This window comes from Pelodiscus sinensis, chromosome 19 (assembly GCF_049634645.1).
Source record: "Pelodiscus sinensis isolate JC-2024 chromosome 19, ASM4963464v1, whole genome shotgun sequence".
Taxonomy (NCBI): domain Eukaryota; kingdom Metazoa; phylum Chordata; order Testudines; family Trionychidae; genus Pelodiscus; species Pelodiscus sinensis.
Genome location: NC_134729.1, coordinates 19,364,492 through 19,382,557, shown reverse-complemented (window position 1 = coordinate 19,382,557; position 18,066 = coordinate 19,364,492). Strand labels below are relative to the sequence as shown.

Here is an 18,066-nt window from a genome sequence, read left to right as displayed (position 1 = left end):
TCCCTGTGACCAAAACTCACTGGCTGTGTCTAGACTGGCCAGTTTTTCCAGAAAATCAGCCGCTTTTCTGGAAAAACTTGCCAGCTGTCTACACTGGCTGCTTGAATTTCCGCAAAAGCACTGACCTACTGTAAGAAATCAGTGCTTTTTGCGGAAATACTAGGCTGCTCCCGTTCAGGCAAATGTCCCTTTTGAGCAAAACTTTTGTGCAAAAGGGCCAGTGTAGACAGCTCAGATTTGTTTTGCGCAAAAAAGCACCGATCACGAAAATGGCGATTGGGGCTTTTTTGTGCAAACGCGCGTCTAGATTGTGGAAAAGCGTCCGTGCCAATCTAGACGCTCTTTTCCAAAAATGCTTTTAACAGAAAACTTTTCTGTTAAAAGCATTTCCAGAAAATCATGCCAGTCTAGATGTAGCCCCGATGATTTACCACCTGAGATCCAAGCTGGCCCCTCTGTAGTCACAATACTTTAGGTGGGACTCTTTATTCTGGGGAATCTTCCCTTTTCTTCTAGCATCCCAAGACATCCTGCAGGCAGGGCAAGCTGGGTGTACCTCCAAAGGGTCTTAAAGAGATGCAGCAGCTGGCGATGGTGCTGAAGTCCATGGGAAGAGGCACTGTGCCTGTGGAAAGCCTCGGGTAATTCTTGAAAGAAAGGCGGCAACTCAAGATCCACCCACGCTCCCCAAAGCAGGTGTTAAAGAGGATCAGCAGTGAAAGGAAGAGGGAATGTTCCCACTTTCTCCGGTAGGAATGCTTTCCTTACAGCTAACTCCAGCATATAAAGCAGAAGGGCCACACGGATCCACAAAAGGCTTTATTGGAAATGTTTAAGGTACAGTGTTGCATACTCTTGACGTGCACTGTATTTTAAACAAGGAGTTTGGAATCTAGTTAAATCAGGACATAGGTTTCTAGGCTCCACGTGTGACATACACGCTTGCCATCAGTTTGCTGAGCGCGCAAGGCCCTGCCATCCTGTGACAGACGTCAGACCGACTTGCGGAGTGAACGCTGTCCACAAGGCCAGAGAGATTTTGCACATCACCCTCCCCCCCAGGTCCCAAGGTACCACAGCAGGGCACCACAGACTTGTTTTGAATTCCCTGAATCCTCACGCACTGGGGGCGTACTGCATAGCCAGCCGGTCAAAATCATTCTCCTGTCAAAGAAAGAAAAAAAAATAGGTACTTTCAGTAGCTAAACACCAAGGCTGTGTCTACACTGGCGGCTTCTTGCGCAACAACATCTTGCGCAAGTGTTCTTGTGCAAGAAGTCTTGCACAAGAAAACGTCCACACTGCCATGTGCGAGTTATGCTTTTGCGCAAGAGCGCCCACGGAAGCGTGGATGCTCTCTTGTGCAAGAAAGCTCTGATGGCCATTTTAGCCATAGGGCTTTCTTGCACAAGAAATCCCTGCCAAGCGTTCACACTGCCCTCTTGCGCAAGAGCTCCTGCACAAGAGGGCTTATACCTGTTAAAAAAGAGCGTAGCTCTTGTGCAAGGAGCCCTCTCTTACCACGCCGTACTGTAAATTTCCTTGCACAAGAGCAGGTGGGCAGTATGGATGCTCTGCAGGTTCTTGCGCAAGAAGCTGCGAGTGTAGACGTAGCCCAAGTGTATTACAACCTTATTTGCTAGTGGGAGGAAGAAAAGGCTATCGCATCTCAGGCGGGCAGTAGAGAGGTGTTCTGAGCCTGCAATACCCTAAATCAGCAGTTCCCAGCCATCTGTCTGTGAGATCCTTCCATGCTGTTACCCCTGCGCAAGCTGCTCCTCTCCAAACAGGACACACCTCCCCCCACTTCAGCAATCTGGGAGGTGGACAGAGATCCCCGCTCACTGGGAACCCGTCACACAGAGCGGTTTCAGGCATTCATCCAGACACCGCTCCTCGGGTTTGGACTTGGCTCGCGTTGTCCCAGTTCTCTCTACAACCGTGAAGACCAGCAATGTACTTTGCATGTCTGAGTAAAAGCGTAAAAACCGGAGGATGATCAGGCTTCCCTGAATTATAGGAACCCTCAGCCTAAATGATCCACTAGCCTAATTCCAACTAGGGCTGTAAAAACCCAGTTCACCGTTAGGTTTAACTGGTTAACCGCTTAACCGGGATCCTATGGGTGTGAGGCAAGCAGGCCCGGCCGGGCAGGAGTGGCCCTCCACCTGTGGCATGGGCGAAGGGGCTGCACCTGTCTGACCAGGCTGCCGGTTAACCGGTTACACCCAATTCCAACAATAGCACGACTCGCCATACAAATGGATTCAGATTTAGAAACAGATTGGTTACCTTTGCCTGGTACTCCTGTATAAACGGGTGACTTTTATGTGCATCTTTCAGTTGTGACAAGTAGCGATTGGTAACCTGGGGGGAAGAGGGCGGGGGAAGAGAGACAAATGAGACCCCCAACGCTGAGATGAGAGGAAAAACTAAACGCTTAAACCAGTACTCAAGAGAGTTGATTTCAGATGCTTTACAGGCACCGACTCCAGGGAAGGGGGCAAATACCATCCCCTTTTGCAGCTGAGGAAGGGTCAGAACTTGGTTTTCAGCAGTCCTGACCATGCACAGGTCTAACAGTGCTTGGGGAGACTCAGTGGCTTTGAAAATGAGACTTTAGCTGATGTCCCAGGAGGTCGTATTCTGAGCCACTGGCAACGCCGGGACTGGAAGCTTGGAATTCCAGGCTGCTATGCAGGCTCTCATTCCCCCAGCCCAACCTTCCTTCTCTCTTGCACAGGTTGCAATGTAGGTTACAAAATTCAGCTCCCCCTCACTTCCATTAGCAGAGATGCACATAAGACCTTAAACCCCAAGCAAGCCTCATATCTGCCCATCTCTAGCAGCAGCAGCATAACTGCCCACTGTCCCGGGCACCCAGGTGAGCCTCACCTCTGGTGGTTTGCCCAGGTGCTGTGACAGGACAACAAAATTGATCAGGGTCTCAGGATGGCTGCTGTCCTGAAAGCATAAGGGGAAAACGCATCAAACCATCTGTCCCTCCCTACTACTTTGACCAAGTGCAGCACCCAGCATGTTCAGCAACCATCTTCCCATCACACAAGAGTGAAGGGTCACCAAATGAAATTAATAGGTAGCAGGTTTAAAACAAAAGGAAGTTGTTCTTCACGCAGCGTACAGACAACCTGTGGAACTCCTCGCCAGAGGATGGCGTGAAGAACTAGCTAAGGGTTCAAAAAAGAACTAGATACATTCATGGAGGTTGGGATGGTGTCCCTAGCCACTGCTCGTCAGAGGCTGGGAATGGGCAACAGAGGAGGGATCTCTTGATGATTCCCCGTTCTGTTCACTCTTCTGGGGCACCTGGCACTGGCCACTGTGGGCAGACAGGACACTAGGCTGGATGGACCTTTGGTCTGACCCAGTGTGGCCGTTCGGATGATCTCGAGAACCCACAAACTGCTGGGACAGGACAGGGCAAGGTGGTGGACAAGTTAGTCTCTCAGAGGTGCATTCTTGGGTGAACACAACACGGCTAATGAGATTCTAGGACAGGTAATTAAAGGCCAGAAGCCCAGCTGCCGAAGTGCAAGGATTGCTCTGAAATGCACATCCTTGTGAGAGGATAGACTCTTACGAAATGGGATTCACACAAGATCAAGTCAGTGAGATTGGAGAGTTACTGACAAGGGCTGAACATTTTAAAACAGGGGTTTAGACTCAACCTACTCAGGGAACTGGGGGGTGGGCGTGTTTCTGAACTAGAAATCAGCTAAGAACCCAGTGGAACAACAGAGCCGCTAATGGCCCTATAGGTTCCAGAGTTTACAGGGGTGTGTTAGAGGTCAGGAATGATGCAGGGTTTACACAGAAAACAAGATTTAAACTATCAAATTAAAAAACAGATCCTCCAAGGCTGATTCTCCGAGGCTGCTGAGACACAGCCAGCCCTGGGCACAATGACAGAAAATGAGGTTAACGAACTATTAGATAAGTACAGGCAGTCCCCGAGTTACGCGGATCCGACTTATGTAAGATCCGCACTTACGAACCGGGCATTTCTCGCCCCGGAGGATGCGGGCGGCGGGACTGCCCAGACACGCCAAGGTCCTGCCGCCCTCATCCTCCAGGGCGAGAAAAGCTGCTCCGCGTCTCCCTAGTCTGCTGGGGGCAGCGGGACCACGGCGGGTCTAGGCGCTCCCGCCGCCCGGGTCCTCCACGGCTTTGCTCTGCGTCTCCCTGGTCTGCAGACCAGGGAGATGCGGTGCAAAGCCGCAGAGGACCTGGGCGGCGGGAGCGCGGCGCGTCTCGGTCCCGCCGCCCGCGTCTCCATGGTCTGCTGGGGGGAGGGCGGGGGTGGCGCAGCTAGTTTACCCCCCCCCCCCCCCCCCCCAGCAGACCAGGCTTTTCTCGGGACTCCTGGGGCAGAGCAGCTGGGGTGCTGCCAGTTGGTCCCGCAGCGCCGCTCCTTGGCGCTACTGGACCAACCCGGCAGTACCCCAGCTGCTCTGCCCCAGGAGTCCTGATTCAGCTGCTGGAGGAACGAGGAGCAGCGCTACTGGACCAAATCAGCAGCACCCCAGCTGCTCTGCCCGAGGCATCCCCAAGTCAGCCGCTGCTGAAACTGACCAGCGGCTGACTACAGGAAGCCCGAGGCAGAGTTGCTCTGCCCTGGGCTTCCTGGAATCAGCCGCTGATCAGCTTCAGGAGCAGCTGACTTGGGGACACCTGGGGTGCTGCCGGGTTGGTCCCCACAGCGCTGAGGTGCAGCGCTGCGGAGACCTACCCAGCAGCGCCCCAGCTGCTCTGTCCCAGGCATCCAGATTCAGCTGCTGTTGAAACTGATCAGCAGCTGATTCCAGGAAGCCCGGGGCAGAGAAACTCTGCCTCGGGCTTACTGTAGTCAGCCACTGGTCAGTTTCAGCAGCGGCTGAATCTGGATGCCAGTTCCGACTTAAGTACAAATTCGACTTAAGTACAAACCTACAGTCCCTATCTTGTACATAACCCGGGGACTGCCTGTATGCATGAACCTTCTAGCTACTTTTCTCTTGCCTCTTTCCAGAGCAGCAGATTGGAATCCAAGGTTACACGGCTCAAATTCAAGGTTCCCGTGCGACAGAAAACTCACCTTGTCCAGCGCTTCTTGGAGCACCCCATCTGCATCTTCCCACTTGCCCTGTGCCATGTAGCAGGCTGCCTGTCCGTTAAGCAGAAGCAGGGTGGATGAGCATTTGTCTGCCATCTCTTGGAAGATGTAATAGGCATCCTGTAATTTTTCCCCACCCTGTGAAGAAATGGGACTGTTAACCCGGCAGTTTGCTGCATTACTCCAAGGAGGCCATAGTGCTGCTGCGGGCAAAAGTATAGACACTGCGAAGTAATGAGGTGCCCCCGGTTTAAATACAGGTCAACTGAGTCATCGCTTCCCCTTGATCAATAGCCTACAGGTGATGGGTCAGAACAGCTGGCAAGACTAGGAAGCTTGTTCTTCAAGAAAGCAGCATTCACATTACAGAGTGAACCTCTCTAGTTCGGCACCTGACTGGTGCTGAGCCAGAAAGTTTGCCAGACTACGGAAGGGTCAATATGGTCTAGCACCATGTGGCTACTAGGCTGGCTGAGTGTGGCTAGTTCGTTAGAGCAGTAGCTTCCATACGCATTTCCCTCCTCCCCAACCAGTAAATTTTTTAGCAGGCTGGCCACCAGCACAGCTCGGTTCTGGCTCACACCGAGTGAGGGCTCTACGCCTGTTGTAACTCTGCATTGAAAGTGTATTAGGAGCTGGGTGGGCAGGCAGCCCGGCTCAGTTCCGGTTCGTGTCAGGTTCAGGAGCTCAGACCCCGCACTCCCCCCCAAAACAGGGGCTGCTGTCACCCCGCACTGCTGCCTCTGATAGAGCAGCACAAGGCAACAAGAAACTGGTCCGCAAGAGGAGCTGGTTTTTAAACTGGTTCCCCTTGCAGATTAGCTTCTACCTGGCACTGTCAGAATGATAGAAGAGTCTAACTGATAAGAATTCATGAGGTTACTCGACTATTCAATTAACCGATATTTAACATCTCTAGTTTAGAGAACTCCCTGTGCCACCCAGACAATGTAAAGTAACCTTCAAGCTTATGAATTCTAGCTTCGCTACACGTGCTTTAGCAAACTGCAGTATATAAGCTAAAGATGCATCGGCCTTCCCAGGAAATTGCTGAGCCAATGAAAAGGGACATCAGCGGATACCGACATCAGGCCAAGCCTGAAAGAGGTATGACTTCCTCTTCCCTGAGAGCGTAGATCCCTCTGAACGAAGCTACTTCAACTGAGCTGCATCTGCTTCTCTCATCCAAGCAAACTCACTTTTGCCTTATTAACATGACATCCGGAATTACAAAGTGGTAGGATTTTGCATGTCCGATCTTGGTATCTCCTAAAGCAGGAGAGCGAGATTCTTACCATGAGTGAGTAGATGTCACCTCCCTGAACCGGCAGTGAGACAACAAATCAAGACTGGCCTAATATTTTTTGTTTCTCAGGACTATAAACTTTGAGCAATGTTGGTGATAAAATGCCTCGGCTCTCAACACCTCTTTCTTTCACACCTGCCCGTACCAAGCCTGCTGTGCATTGGATACTTTTAGAAGACTTGTGCCTTGTGATTGACAGGAGACTAACAGTTAACTAACAGTCATTAAGGCACACAAAAAACATCCTGTGAATTCCAAGGCCCTGTTAAAGTCAATGGGAGTTTTACCTGATTACGGTCCCTTGGTTTTTTTCCTGATGTTTAGTTCTCTCTCAACAGTCCCTAGATCACACCAGCCTGCTGAGCTCTCATGGGTTACCAGGCTGGATAAAAAAATTGATTAAAAAAATGATCTAAATTGAAAAAAAAAAATGAAAAATTTTAATTGATTGTTTAAAAAAATATTTTTATTTAAAAAAAATAAAAAAATTGATTTCTCACATGTTATGCAGGGTGGATAAAAAAATTTGAAAAGTTTTAAAAAGTTTTAAAAAAAACCCAACATTACTGCATTTCCCATTAAAAAAGAGTGTAAGGACAGCTGTCAGCTCTGCAGATTGCTGCAATTGCAAATGTGGAACTATTTTGGGGGATTTAAATCACCTTGATTTACATCAACCCACCTTGTGTGTTATTCTTCCAGTCAAGTGCCATGCTATGAAGCTGAGGCTAGAGACAATGTTATTTATTTTTCCATAAGCTGATGCTGCACAGTGTGCCAGGTGCTTTCGACAGCTCTGGATCGAAGGGTGACCACCTGGGGTCATGGCCATTTAAACCTACAGTAAGAGGATCATCACATGTCTGAGCAGCTCCGTGAGGGAACGGACGGATTGTGGGATTATTAACAGGATATGGAGCCTTTTGTCTCTAAGTCAATACTCTGAACCCAGGGCAGATCAGCAGCGGTCCATCTGGCTCTATTCTATTTAGGTGCTTACTCCATCATCCACTAGAAGAAAAACATCCTGCATCAACTTACCCAGGGCCCTTTTTCATCTCATCTCCTCGGAGGTGGGGGGCTAATGTCCCCTCCTCCCAACAGACCAGAAGCTGCTTTGAGGGACAAGCCAGGTCAAAAGGGCAAGTTTCAGAAATGGACTGGAAAGTTGCCAAATTCATGGCCTGTCCATGTGAAATCTGGTTTCCTGAGGGAGATGGCTTTGCTCCAGAGGGAGGCAGCTCCACTGGTCCTGAGAAGCTCAGTTGCTGAGCTCCTGGAAAGAGGGGTTCAAACTAAGGATGTTAAATATTGGTTAATTTACTAGTCAAGTAGTCAATGGAATTCTCATCGACTAGTCGATAGGCACTTCCGTATTCCTCCTTTGAAATGTACCAGAGCCCCCGGGGCTCTTGTGCATTTCAAAGTTGGAACTCCACATGCAGTCTGAGCCAGCAGGAAGTCCCGCTGACTCCAGGCTCCACACACTTTGAAATGCCCAAGGGCTCTTGTGCATTTCAAAGCGGAAGCGCCCATGTGGAGCCCAGAGTCAGCGGGACTTCCTGTTGGCCCCGGACTGCACGTGACATGCCAGCTTTGAAATGTACAAGAGTCCCCCACTGACTCCGGGCTCCATGTGGTGCTGGCACTTTGAAATGACACGCAGAGCCGGGGTCAGCTCGGGACTCCTCCACGGTGTTTCAAAGGGGCACCTGCGCACGGAGCCTGGGGTCAGCTCCATGCCGTGCTGCCGCTTTGAAGTACCTCCTCTTCCCCCCCTTTGCCGCCTCTGATAGAGGCAGCAAAGGGGAGGGGGGAGCAACCAGTCAACTAACATCCTTAGTTCAAACCACTGACAGTTTTGATGTTAAGGACAGAGACCTTAAAAGGGGACCCAGGAGCCACTGGAGTGAGCAGCTGTTAACAGCCCAAGATGCAAAGAACGTGCACGTTTGGCCCAGTTCCTCGTGACCAACATGTCTATATAATACACTTAAAAAAAAAACCACACACACACACAACTGGGGCCTCTGTTGGTAGCCTCGGCAGACAGCTTAGAAACTGAACAGCCCTCCTGCCCACTAAAACCAGACCTCCTAATGTGGGAGGGGGGGGGGAAGGGATACATTGGCAGCAAGAATGCTTGCCCTGGCATGATCCCCATTTCTCAGCGCCCTTGCAGAGAACAGCAACCCTGACATGTTCCGCAGACGCCAAGCAAAGGCCGAGTAATTCATCTGCAGTAGAAACAGTTCCAAGTGCTGGGGGAACGAACAGCTAGCAGAGGCCGGGGTTTCTGCTCCACAGAAACCCCAACGGCTTCCCACAGCCTCGGGAGGCGCCACGCTGCTTTCTCGGAATGGATGGGACGGGGGAGAGGCGAGATCAAACGTGTGAAATGCAGTTGCCATAGCATAACATAAACAAATCCGAGTCAGACCTGAAGGGTGTCTGATAAATACCAGCTGCCGTAGATCCCTCTGAGCCGGTTTCACTGAAAGCGGGTTTAGCTGGAGCGATGCTTTATTTATAGGCTCCGAGGTAAGCACAAATACACTCCCACCGACAGCCACATGATTATACTTTCACCTAGCGTCTAACGAGGACTCGCACTGAAATACCAGACGGCCGTTTCCCGTTTTACGGTATTATCGTTTGTGAATGATTTGACTATCGAGAAACAGGAGCTCTTCTGTGTCTGAGTTAACGATCAAGTGGAACCCGTGAAAAAGCCTTGCACTGAAAGCAACCAATGAGACTGGCTATTCCCTATGCCCCTCCAGGGAAAGCACACTCCCATGGGAAAGGAAGACGTTGATCAAGTACTTCTGCGAGGGCTTGTTGCACTTCTGAGAGCGAGGCAAAGGGAGATGGAGCAGAAACGGGATGGGATTTTAGCTTCTCTAGGCAACTGCTCTAGTTTAAGTATCCTGCCCACTCTCTCCCACACAGCTATGGGCCTGCTTGCTATCCCCCAAACTTCACGGGAGGCTGGACACGTTGGAACAGCCCAAGCAGCGGGGAAGCCTCTCCAACGGGCGCAGCTGGTAGGCAGCAAGGATACAAAGAGGCTCACTGATAAGGTCCTAATGCAGCAAGGAACTTAAGAATGTACCTAACTCCTGTGCCTGGAGAGAGGCATGTGTGTAAACCAGGGCCCACGCAGGGGAATCTAGAGCAGTGTTTCTCAGGCTTTTTTATCAAATACCCCTTTAAAAAAAAAAAAAAAAAAAAGAAAAAGTAAGTACTCCCAGGACTTACAGTTTCCAGACACACAAAATCTTTCTACCCTTGCAACACATTTGTTTAAACAACTTACTCGTATCTGGACAGGGATGACATTTTTGGGTGTAAAAAGTACAAAAATAATAAAGCGCTGTAAAACTTGAAACAAAAATTCAGTTTTCTCCAAATTTCAGTTGCGTGAACGTCCCCCCCCCCTCTCTCGCGTACCCGAGGGTACTCGCATCACTGGTTGAGAAAAACTGGTCTAAGGTACGAGTCGCTGAGAACTGCCGCGTTCGAAGGTTACTGGACAGGAGCTGATCTTAATGCTACACTGCTCTGGGGGGTGGGGAATGCATTCAACTCACCTTCAAACACAAACCCATTCTGTTCCGCAACCTCACACCATACACTTTGGTGCGCTCCACTAAGACCTACACCTAGCCCTGTTTGTGTCTGACTTAGGGATGTAAGTAACTAGTCTCTCCCCTCCCTTGTTGTCTATTAGAGGCAGCAAGGTGGGGGGAGCAGGAGCTGGTGCTGGGGGGGAGCTGGCTTAAAACCTAGTTCCCTCTAGCACTGTCTCCATGAGGGGCAGAGGATGTAGGGGAGTAGTGGAACCAGGCGCGAGCCGGGAATCAGCTGATTCCCGGTTCGTGCCCAGCCCCACATGCTTCACCTCTGTTTTTTACATGTATTAAGAGCCTACCAGCTCTTAATACATTCTAAAAGCAGAAGCGCAGCAAGGAAGGGGGGGCAGCCAGCATAAGCTGGGACAGCCGATTCCTGACTCAGGCTGGGTCCCCCCCCACTGCGCACCAGCCTTTTAAATGTATTAAGAGCCGGCTGGCTCTTAATACATTTAAAAAGCAGAGCCGCAGCGGGGTTCCCGCCATGGCTCCCCCGCTTATCGACTACAGATAGTCCCCGACTTACGAACGAGTTACGTACCGAACACTTGGTCGTAACTCGATCTGTTTGTATGTCAGACCCCGTTCATTTAAATGTGACCGTGCTGTTCGTAAGCTCGGATTGCGCGTTTGTCACTCAGGGGCCGGCTGTAATGCGCTTAGGTTCCAAAGAGGCTGGAGAGAGGCTGTTCTCAGTAGTGACAGATGGCAGAACAAGGAGCAATGGTCTCAAGTTGTGGTGGGAGAGGTCCAGGTTGGATATTAGGAAAAACTATTTCCCTAGGAGGGTGGTGAAGCACTGGAATGGGTTCCCTAGGGAAGTAGTGGAGTCTCCATCCCTAGAGGTGTTTAAGTCTCGGCTTGACAAAGTCCTGGCTGGGTTGATTTGGTTGGGATTGGTCCTGCCTAGCGCAGGGGGCTGGACTTGACCTTCTGAGGTGTCTTCCAGCTCTATGGTTCTATGATTCTACAGTTCTATGATTTAACGGGAGGTTGGTCGTAAGTACGAACGGTCGTAAATTGATGCGTTCGTAACTTGGGGACCACCTGTAATTGATGGAAATTCCGTCGATTAGTTGATTAAACTAACATCTCTAGTCTGACAAGGCAACTTCTGTATTACCCAAGCGAAGCATGTGAGAACAGAGCAGTGCCCATGGGTTAAGAACGCATCTCGGCCTACAATACTCACAACAGCCAGGTTCACCCAGGCAGTAGCCAGCTGGGTGAGGGTCGCGTCCTCATCTTGCTCCTGCATCTTCTTCAGTTCTTTGCTGAGTAAACACAAAAGGAAACGAGACGATGAGAAGTCGACAAACTCCCTTTCACTAGGTCCCCAGCGTAAGGCCAGAGGTAGGAGAAACAGCCCCTCCCTGCCTTCATTTCGTTGCCCTAGTAGCTCAGTGAGCTAAGGCTGTGGTGCCCTGGGGCGCTCCCCTCACTGACCTGTGCAGTCGGGCACCAATCCCCCTGGAGTATTTTATTTAAGCAAAGAAACAATCGCACCCCCACAGGTAAAGGGTCGGGGGTCCGCAGATGGCGGCTTGATTTCCCTTTGGGACAGTCGCCGACCCAGGCCCTGGAGGATCAATTAACACAGCACCAAGGTCATCACTGAATCCTAGAACTCTGCTGCTTCTTCAGCCGCACTCAGAGCTACCCTTTTCCTTGCAGAGCCCCAGCACCCCGAGAGGAAAGGGTCTGCCGCTGTGTTCACCCCCGCTCTGGCCCACCCCACCTGTGGGAATCCGACCAGGGCTGAGTAATCCCTTCCCGGGGGGGGCTGGGTGGGGCGACCCCCCCCATGGACAGGCTGAGCAGGTACATCTGCACGCAGCAAGGTGATTTCATGCGGGGCTCCCTGAAGACACAAGCTTACCGGGCTAGATCGAGCCTGTCGAGCTTCAGCAGTATCTGTATCATCATCGCCACACTGCAGGGAACAAGCACACATCAGGGCTGTGCTCCAGGCTTTACTGCGCCCTCTCCTAGCAGGGACTGAGCGTAGGCACCTGCCCTGTCTCTGATAGTACAGCCCCCTATGGGCCAACGGCCTGCATCACAGAACAGTTACTCCCCTCTTCTCCCCCCTCGGGGTCAGTGCTTGGCTGCTTCTTATCTGCTGTCTGTTCCTAAAAGCAGGGCTACTTAACAGCGGCCCATTTGTTTGCGGCCCGCAGGGCGGTTTGGGTTTACGGGGCTCAACATGCGGCCCGTGGCTGGGATCCTATGAACATGGCCCCCACTGGGAACACGCTCCACAACGGTGATGTGTTTCCCAGGCAGGGTGTGCACAGAATGACACAAGTGGACGGGCTGGGTGGAACAGATGGGTACAGAGAGTCGGCATTTCTACACCCAGGAAGGAGGTGCCGGGAGCGCTGGGGTATTGTGTGAAAGAAGCTATTTGCATATATTTGCATGTGTATGCAACCGCACTTACGCTGCGGCTCTTGGCATGTGCTGTGAATATCACTATGGCCCCCGGGGCTTCCAAAGCGGAGTAGCCCTGCGTTACAGCATATTTGTACCACGTGTCTGTTTGAATTTGTGGAGTCAAGATTCCAAGATCAACCTCTTTTACTTAATAAAATATTGAATTTGGAAAAATGCACCATTATTTGGTCAAAACTCAACTCGCCTACCCCGTGGCGCCCAATCTCTCTCCTGCCCAGGCAATACGGAATACATCGGCAAAGGCCACGCACCCAGAATTTGCTCATTGCTCTTGTGCCTAAATCTCCACTATGACAACGTGAGTCGAGTTCCATTCGGTTAGTGGGGGTCAAGAGGAACTCAGAGCACCAGAGAAGGAAGCGAGGCCTTGTCTGGGTACGCAGCCTGGATAGCGCCTGCCCCTTTGGAAGCGTACGGCCTAGCGCACCAACCCGTTGCTAGCGAGCAAGAACAGGTGTTTTGCCACCCTGCTCTCTTTGCAATGAGGCGGCGCTCAAGCAGGCAGTGTGATACGGGTACAGACAGGACCGGCCTGCTCCCGGTCTGTGACTGTTCTAGTGCTGTAAACATTATAATTAGGGTTCTGGATCAGGTCACGGATTCTGTGCCTTTCCATGACTGCTGCAGGGGGTCAGTGTGGCTGATCTCAGGGAGGTGCAAGCAGTTGGCTCTGGGGCCAGCTGCTCAGATGACCTCTGGGACAGCCATATAAGCTGCTGCTCCCCAGTGGCCCCTGGCAGTAGTCCCAGGCAGCTGGAGCGGCTGTGGTCTCAGCCAGTGATGGCCCCATGGTCCGCAGCCCCAAGCAATGGTCCCCAGCTGGCTGGAACATCCATGGTCCACGGACGTCACTAGCCCCAGGTCCCCTCCCTCCAGTGGCAGCCCCCCAGGTATAAGTAACAGACAGGACACGGGCTGTGAATTTTTGTTTATTGCCTGTGACCTGCCCATGACTTTCACTAAAAATGTCCATGACTAAAACGTACCCATAATTATACTGCTCGTCTCGCTACCTGAAAACATGCACGAGATGGGGTACCCTGAAAACCCTTTGCCTCATGCTGGGTGAACATGCATCTTATTCTTGGATGGACGCCTGATTACTTGTTATTAACACGCCCAAATCAATCTCCTGCCCATTTTAAAGTTTTAGGGAAACAAGTCAGACTTTGCCTGTTTCTATGGCTACCATTCCCTGGCTCCCAGAGCTTGGCTTTGTTAACACATCACCTTGCTGTCTGAGCCGCACTTACCATTCCAAGCTTTCCCCTTGGTGTAGTGTGCGCAGGGCCGCATCAGGGTTTTTGTCATGGAAATAGATGGAAGCAGCCATCAGCAGGAAAGTCGAATTGGTCACATCAACGCTTTTTGCCATCTTCTTGTCCAAATCGGCAACTATTGCATCCCTGGGAAGAGCGAGCTGGTGAGAGCTTCGGAATAGACCAATTTCTAACCCAGGAAAAAGCTGTCGCCCACCAGTAAAGGAAGTTCCTGACATTTTTAAAATCCGGCCTTTTAAAAATTATTTGAACTACAAAGCTTTGGGGAAAGAGAAATATTTTCATGGCCACACATATCAAAATTACCTTGGGGGCGTGGGTGGGTGGAGGGGGGGGGGAGGGGGAGTCTTAGGACAACCAACAATACAGCAGGGCAGAAGGGTTTCAGCCCCAAACAGTAATTTTTCAGAAATACATTAAATGCTTGAAACCAGCTGAAAATGTCGACAAATACTGTTCGTGCGCCTGCCCCAAAGTCAGCTAACCTGACCCTGCAGACAACGTAATTTTAAAACCATGAACTATCGTGCTGCAGTTAGGTAGCTGGGCCAGCAGGAATTGCAGGCTAAAACCTGCCCTCAACACCCATCTATTATCTGAAGGCCAGAAGCGATTTATTGTGAGTTAGTATAGGAAGCACAGCCACTGATGCATGGCTTTGGAATGTTAAACATAGACAGACCCATTTGTAATAAGCCAGAGAATAACTGGTTAAAAACACCAACACTCTCCAACCATTCCCATCCCGCATGCATCAGTTTTATGACCTGCTAAATCTGAAGCAAGAGATAAAGCTCTGATAAAAAACACAAACATGAGTCTCCCTCCTGCATGTTTTCAACAAAACCCCACGCAGGCACAGGACTACACCCAACTGAAGTTCACTGCAGGATCCGGCAACTGTGACTAAGATGATGTTCCCACTACTGAAGCAAAGTCATGGCTGGGCAGTGTTTGTAAATCCCACCTACCTCTGAGCGTCGTTTGAAAGATATTCCGCAAACATTCTAACTGCTTGGAGCTCAGGGCAAGCACTGGCTTTGATTTCATCCAGAACAACACCGTATTTTTTCTATTGCAGGCAAAGAGACATTGGGTAATAATTTAAGAGCAGAAGGAAAAAATAGTTCATTATGGCATAATTCAAAAAGTAGAAAGGAACATTCATCTTTGCTCATTCTATCCATCTGGTCAGTCTTCTCTGAGCTTCTGGGGAAATGAGACAGACACCCCCAATCAATGCAAGATCATTATTAATGAATCCCCACTGTTTGTGGTACTAACACAATGTGAGAGTGTTAAACAAAACTTTTAAAAGCCACTTTTCACAATGTATGCTATATTTTATTTGCAATTTACTTAAATTCTCAGGGTGTGTCTAGACTACAGGGTTTTGTCGACAAAAGTGGACTTTTGTTGACAAAACTATACCTGCGTCTACACTGCCGCTGAGTTCTGTCAACATAACGTCGACAGAACTCAGCAGTTTTGTCGACGGCGGTAAACCTCATTCTATGAGGAATAACGCTTTTTGTCGACAGAGTTCTGTTGACAGAAGGCGTTACTGCATCTACACTGTCCTTTGCGTCTACCCTGTCATGTCAACAAAGCGTGTCTAGACTACATCCAGTTCTGTCGACAAAGCAAGCCGCTTTGTCGACAGTATCTGTTGACAAAACTTCTGTCAACAAAAGCCTGTAATCTAGACGTATCCTCAGAGGAATATCTGTATTTGTCTGTTATCTGCAAAAATACCAGGGAGCCATGTGGCACCCGAAAACTAACAGATTTATTTGGGCATAATCTTTCATGGGTACAAAAGATTATGCCCAAATAAATCTGTTAGTCTTTACGGTGCTACAGGACTCCTCGTTGTTTTTATGTAAATTGAGTAATCATTTTCATACTGTGATTCACATGAACTATTGAGTGAGCTGGTAAGAGCTTCAGAACAGATCATTCAATTTCTAACCCAGGAAGCCCAATAGGAGAAGTCCGTGGAATGTTTAAAATCCAGCCTTTTAAAAATTATTTGAACTACAAAGCCTTGAGAAGAGAGAAATATGTTCATGACCACACATTCCAAAATTACTCAGGGGTTTTTACTAAGCATGGACTATAGGGGCAGGGCAGAGGGGTTTCAGCCCCAAACTGAAAATTTTCAGAAATACATCAAATGCCTGAAACCAGCCAATAAAAAGGTCAACAAAAACTATTCACGCTCCTCCCTCAAGGCCAACCAACCTGAACGGGCAGATTAACCATGAAGAGAAGAGTTACCTCAGAGGTAAAAATAAGCTGGTAGGGCATACTGGTATGAAAGCGGCTGAAGCATTTAGTACAGGTTAAACTGTAGCAATAAAAAAAAAATCAGATATATCACTTGAATTCATAGATTTTACATTCTCTCAAAACAAAATTGCTCCCCTTCGGCCTTTCCTTGGCAGGTGAAAGGCACTCTCGTGGTTCTGAACATTAGCTTTTGAGTTCCGTTTGCTTCTTATTGGTCAAGTCTGTCACGGCAGGCACATAACTTAGAGTAAGTGGGGAAAAAATGCCGCCTAAGAAAATAAGACATTCAATAAACCCTAAAGGGCCAACGTGCAGCACATTCCTCTCACATCATGGGGGCACAACGAGAAGAGCAAGATCAGCTGTAAGGGCAATCAGAGAATTATAAAACATTTTATTTTAGAGCATCGGTAGTAGTTTTAAGGGCATGTCTACACGGCGGACGTTAAAGTACTGCTGTGCAGCGCTGTAATGTGGCTGTGTAGTTACAGCCCCTGCACCGGGAGAGGGTTCTACCAGTGCTGTGATAAAACCACCTCCACGAAGGGAATAGCTACCAGCACCAGAGCACTGTTTACATGGCCACTTTACAGAACTTACACTTGCATCATCTGGGGGTGTGTGAGTGTGTTTTTTCACACCTCTGAGCAAGGAAAGTTTCAGCGCTGTAAGTGGCAGTGTAAACAAGTTCTCTATATCAAAAGCATGCAAAAGGATCCATCAAGTTAAGTGTGTGGGAGTGGAGAGAAATGGGGTTGCAATATAACCGCAACAGTAAGAAACTGAAGTTACTTTCACTCCTGGATTTCTCCAGTTGCAAAGATGGGGAAATTCAGGCCAAAAAGGTCTAGCAAGTTTATACTGTGCTCATCACAGTGCTAATCAGGGTGGAGGGGATGGGCCCCAAGGTGGTAGGAGAAATCAATGTCAGACCTCAAGAGATGGAGGTGCTAGATTTGAACTCAGAAATCCCTAATCTCAGCTCTGTTCTCACACCGGGCTGTTCTCCACACAGGGCCCATGAGCTCACCTGGGCAATGTAGGCTCGGTATAAGAAGACATCCCGTTCCACCTCCCTTTCTGGACTGGCCAGCTAAAGGAACAAGGGGGAGAAGAAGATTCATTATCCAGCAATATTCGACCCCTGAAATAATGACACAGTACTGAGCCAGGAAGTGACACCCATACCTCAGTGGGGGAAAAGACCCACTGGGGTCAGTGTTGGGGGGGGGGCACACGAAGATGTAATCCATGTAAAAAGAAGAGGGAAGAGTCCCCCGTGCCAGGGGGCACTGGAATTTGATTTGGGTGGGACAAGAGGGGGTGCGAACACCCCCCCCCACAGGGAGGGGCTAGGTGTGAGGGGGATGGGCACACCCCCACAGGGCGGGGCTAGAGGAGGTGTAAAGAGGGGGGATGGGCACACCCCCACAGGGCGGGGCTAGAGGGGATGAGGGAGAGGAAGACCCCGTCACGGGGCGGGGCTAAAGGAGGTGTAAAGAGGGGGGAGGGGCAGAGGGGGGAGGGGGCTAGAGGAGGGGAAGGGGTAGATCCCCCCCACAGGGCGGGGCTAGAGGCGCTGTAGGCAAGGGGGGAGGGGGTTAGGGGAGGTGTAGAGGGGGAGGGGCAGAGGAGGGGAGGGGACTAGAGGGGGGAGGGGGTAGATTCCCCCCCCACAGGGCGGGGCAGGGCGAGGGGGGAGACTGCCCGTCGGGGGGGGGGCAGAGGAGCCCGGGAACCCCGCCCCCCCCCCGCACCTTGACCCGCTGCGCCTCGTTGATGGCGGCCTGGTAGGCGCCGATGTAGAAATTGTTCTTGACGTCGAAGAGCTCGTCCGCGTCCCCCCCCTGCCCGGCCGGGCCCGCCGCCGCCATTTCCCCCAGACCCGGACACGTCTCCGGAAGCCGGGCCGCGCACAGGACGCTGGGGCTCGTAGTTTCCGGCGCACGCTAAGGACGGGGCCAGGGGGCTGCGCGGTAAAAC

General features: G+C 50.5%; 1 protein-coding gene across 1 annotated transcript; it reads right to left on the bottom strand.

Moving 5' to 3' along the window:
• Nucleotides 1-806: 806 nt before the first annotated feature.
• On the bottom strand, nt 807-18,006 carry COPE (coat protein complex I subunit epsilon). The gene is made up of 10 exons (XM_075902867.1): nt 17,841-18,006; nt 17,114-17,176; nt 14,763-14,863; nt 13,765-13,917; nt 11,934-11,987; nt 11,247-11,328; nt 5,096-5,251; nt 2,896-2,964; nt 2,293-2,367; nt 807-1,164 (listed from the first exon to the last, which is right to left on the bottom strand). The coding sequence occupies exons 1-10, from the start codon at nt 17,955-17,957 to the stop codon at nt 1,117-1,119; spliced, it is 918 nt and encodes a 305-aa protein (XP_075758982.1). The 5' UTR covers nt 17,958-18,006; the 3' UTR covers nt 807-1,116.
• Between the last annotated feature and the right edge of the window lie 60 nt (nt 18,007-18,066).

Coding starts and splice junctions, on each gene's coding strand:
- COPE (XM_075902867.1), bottom strand. CDS start 17,957: ATGGCGGCGGCGGGCCCGGCCGGGCAGGGGGGGGACGCGGACGAGCTC. Junction 11,329..11,933: donor GACAGGCTCGATCTAGCCCG/GTAAGCTTGTGT, acceptor GTGTTTACTCAG/CAAAGAACTGAAGAAGATGC. Junction 2,368..2,895: donor ACCTGGGCAAACCACCAGAG/GTGAGGCTCACC, acceptor TCTTCCCCCCAG/GTTACCAATCGCTACTTGTC.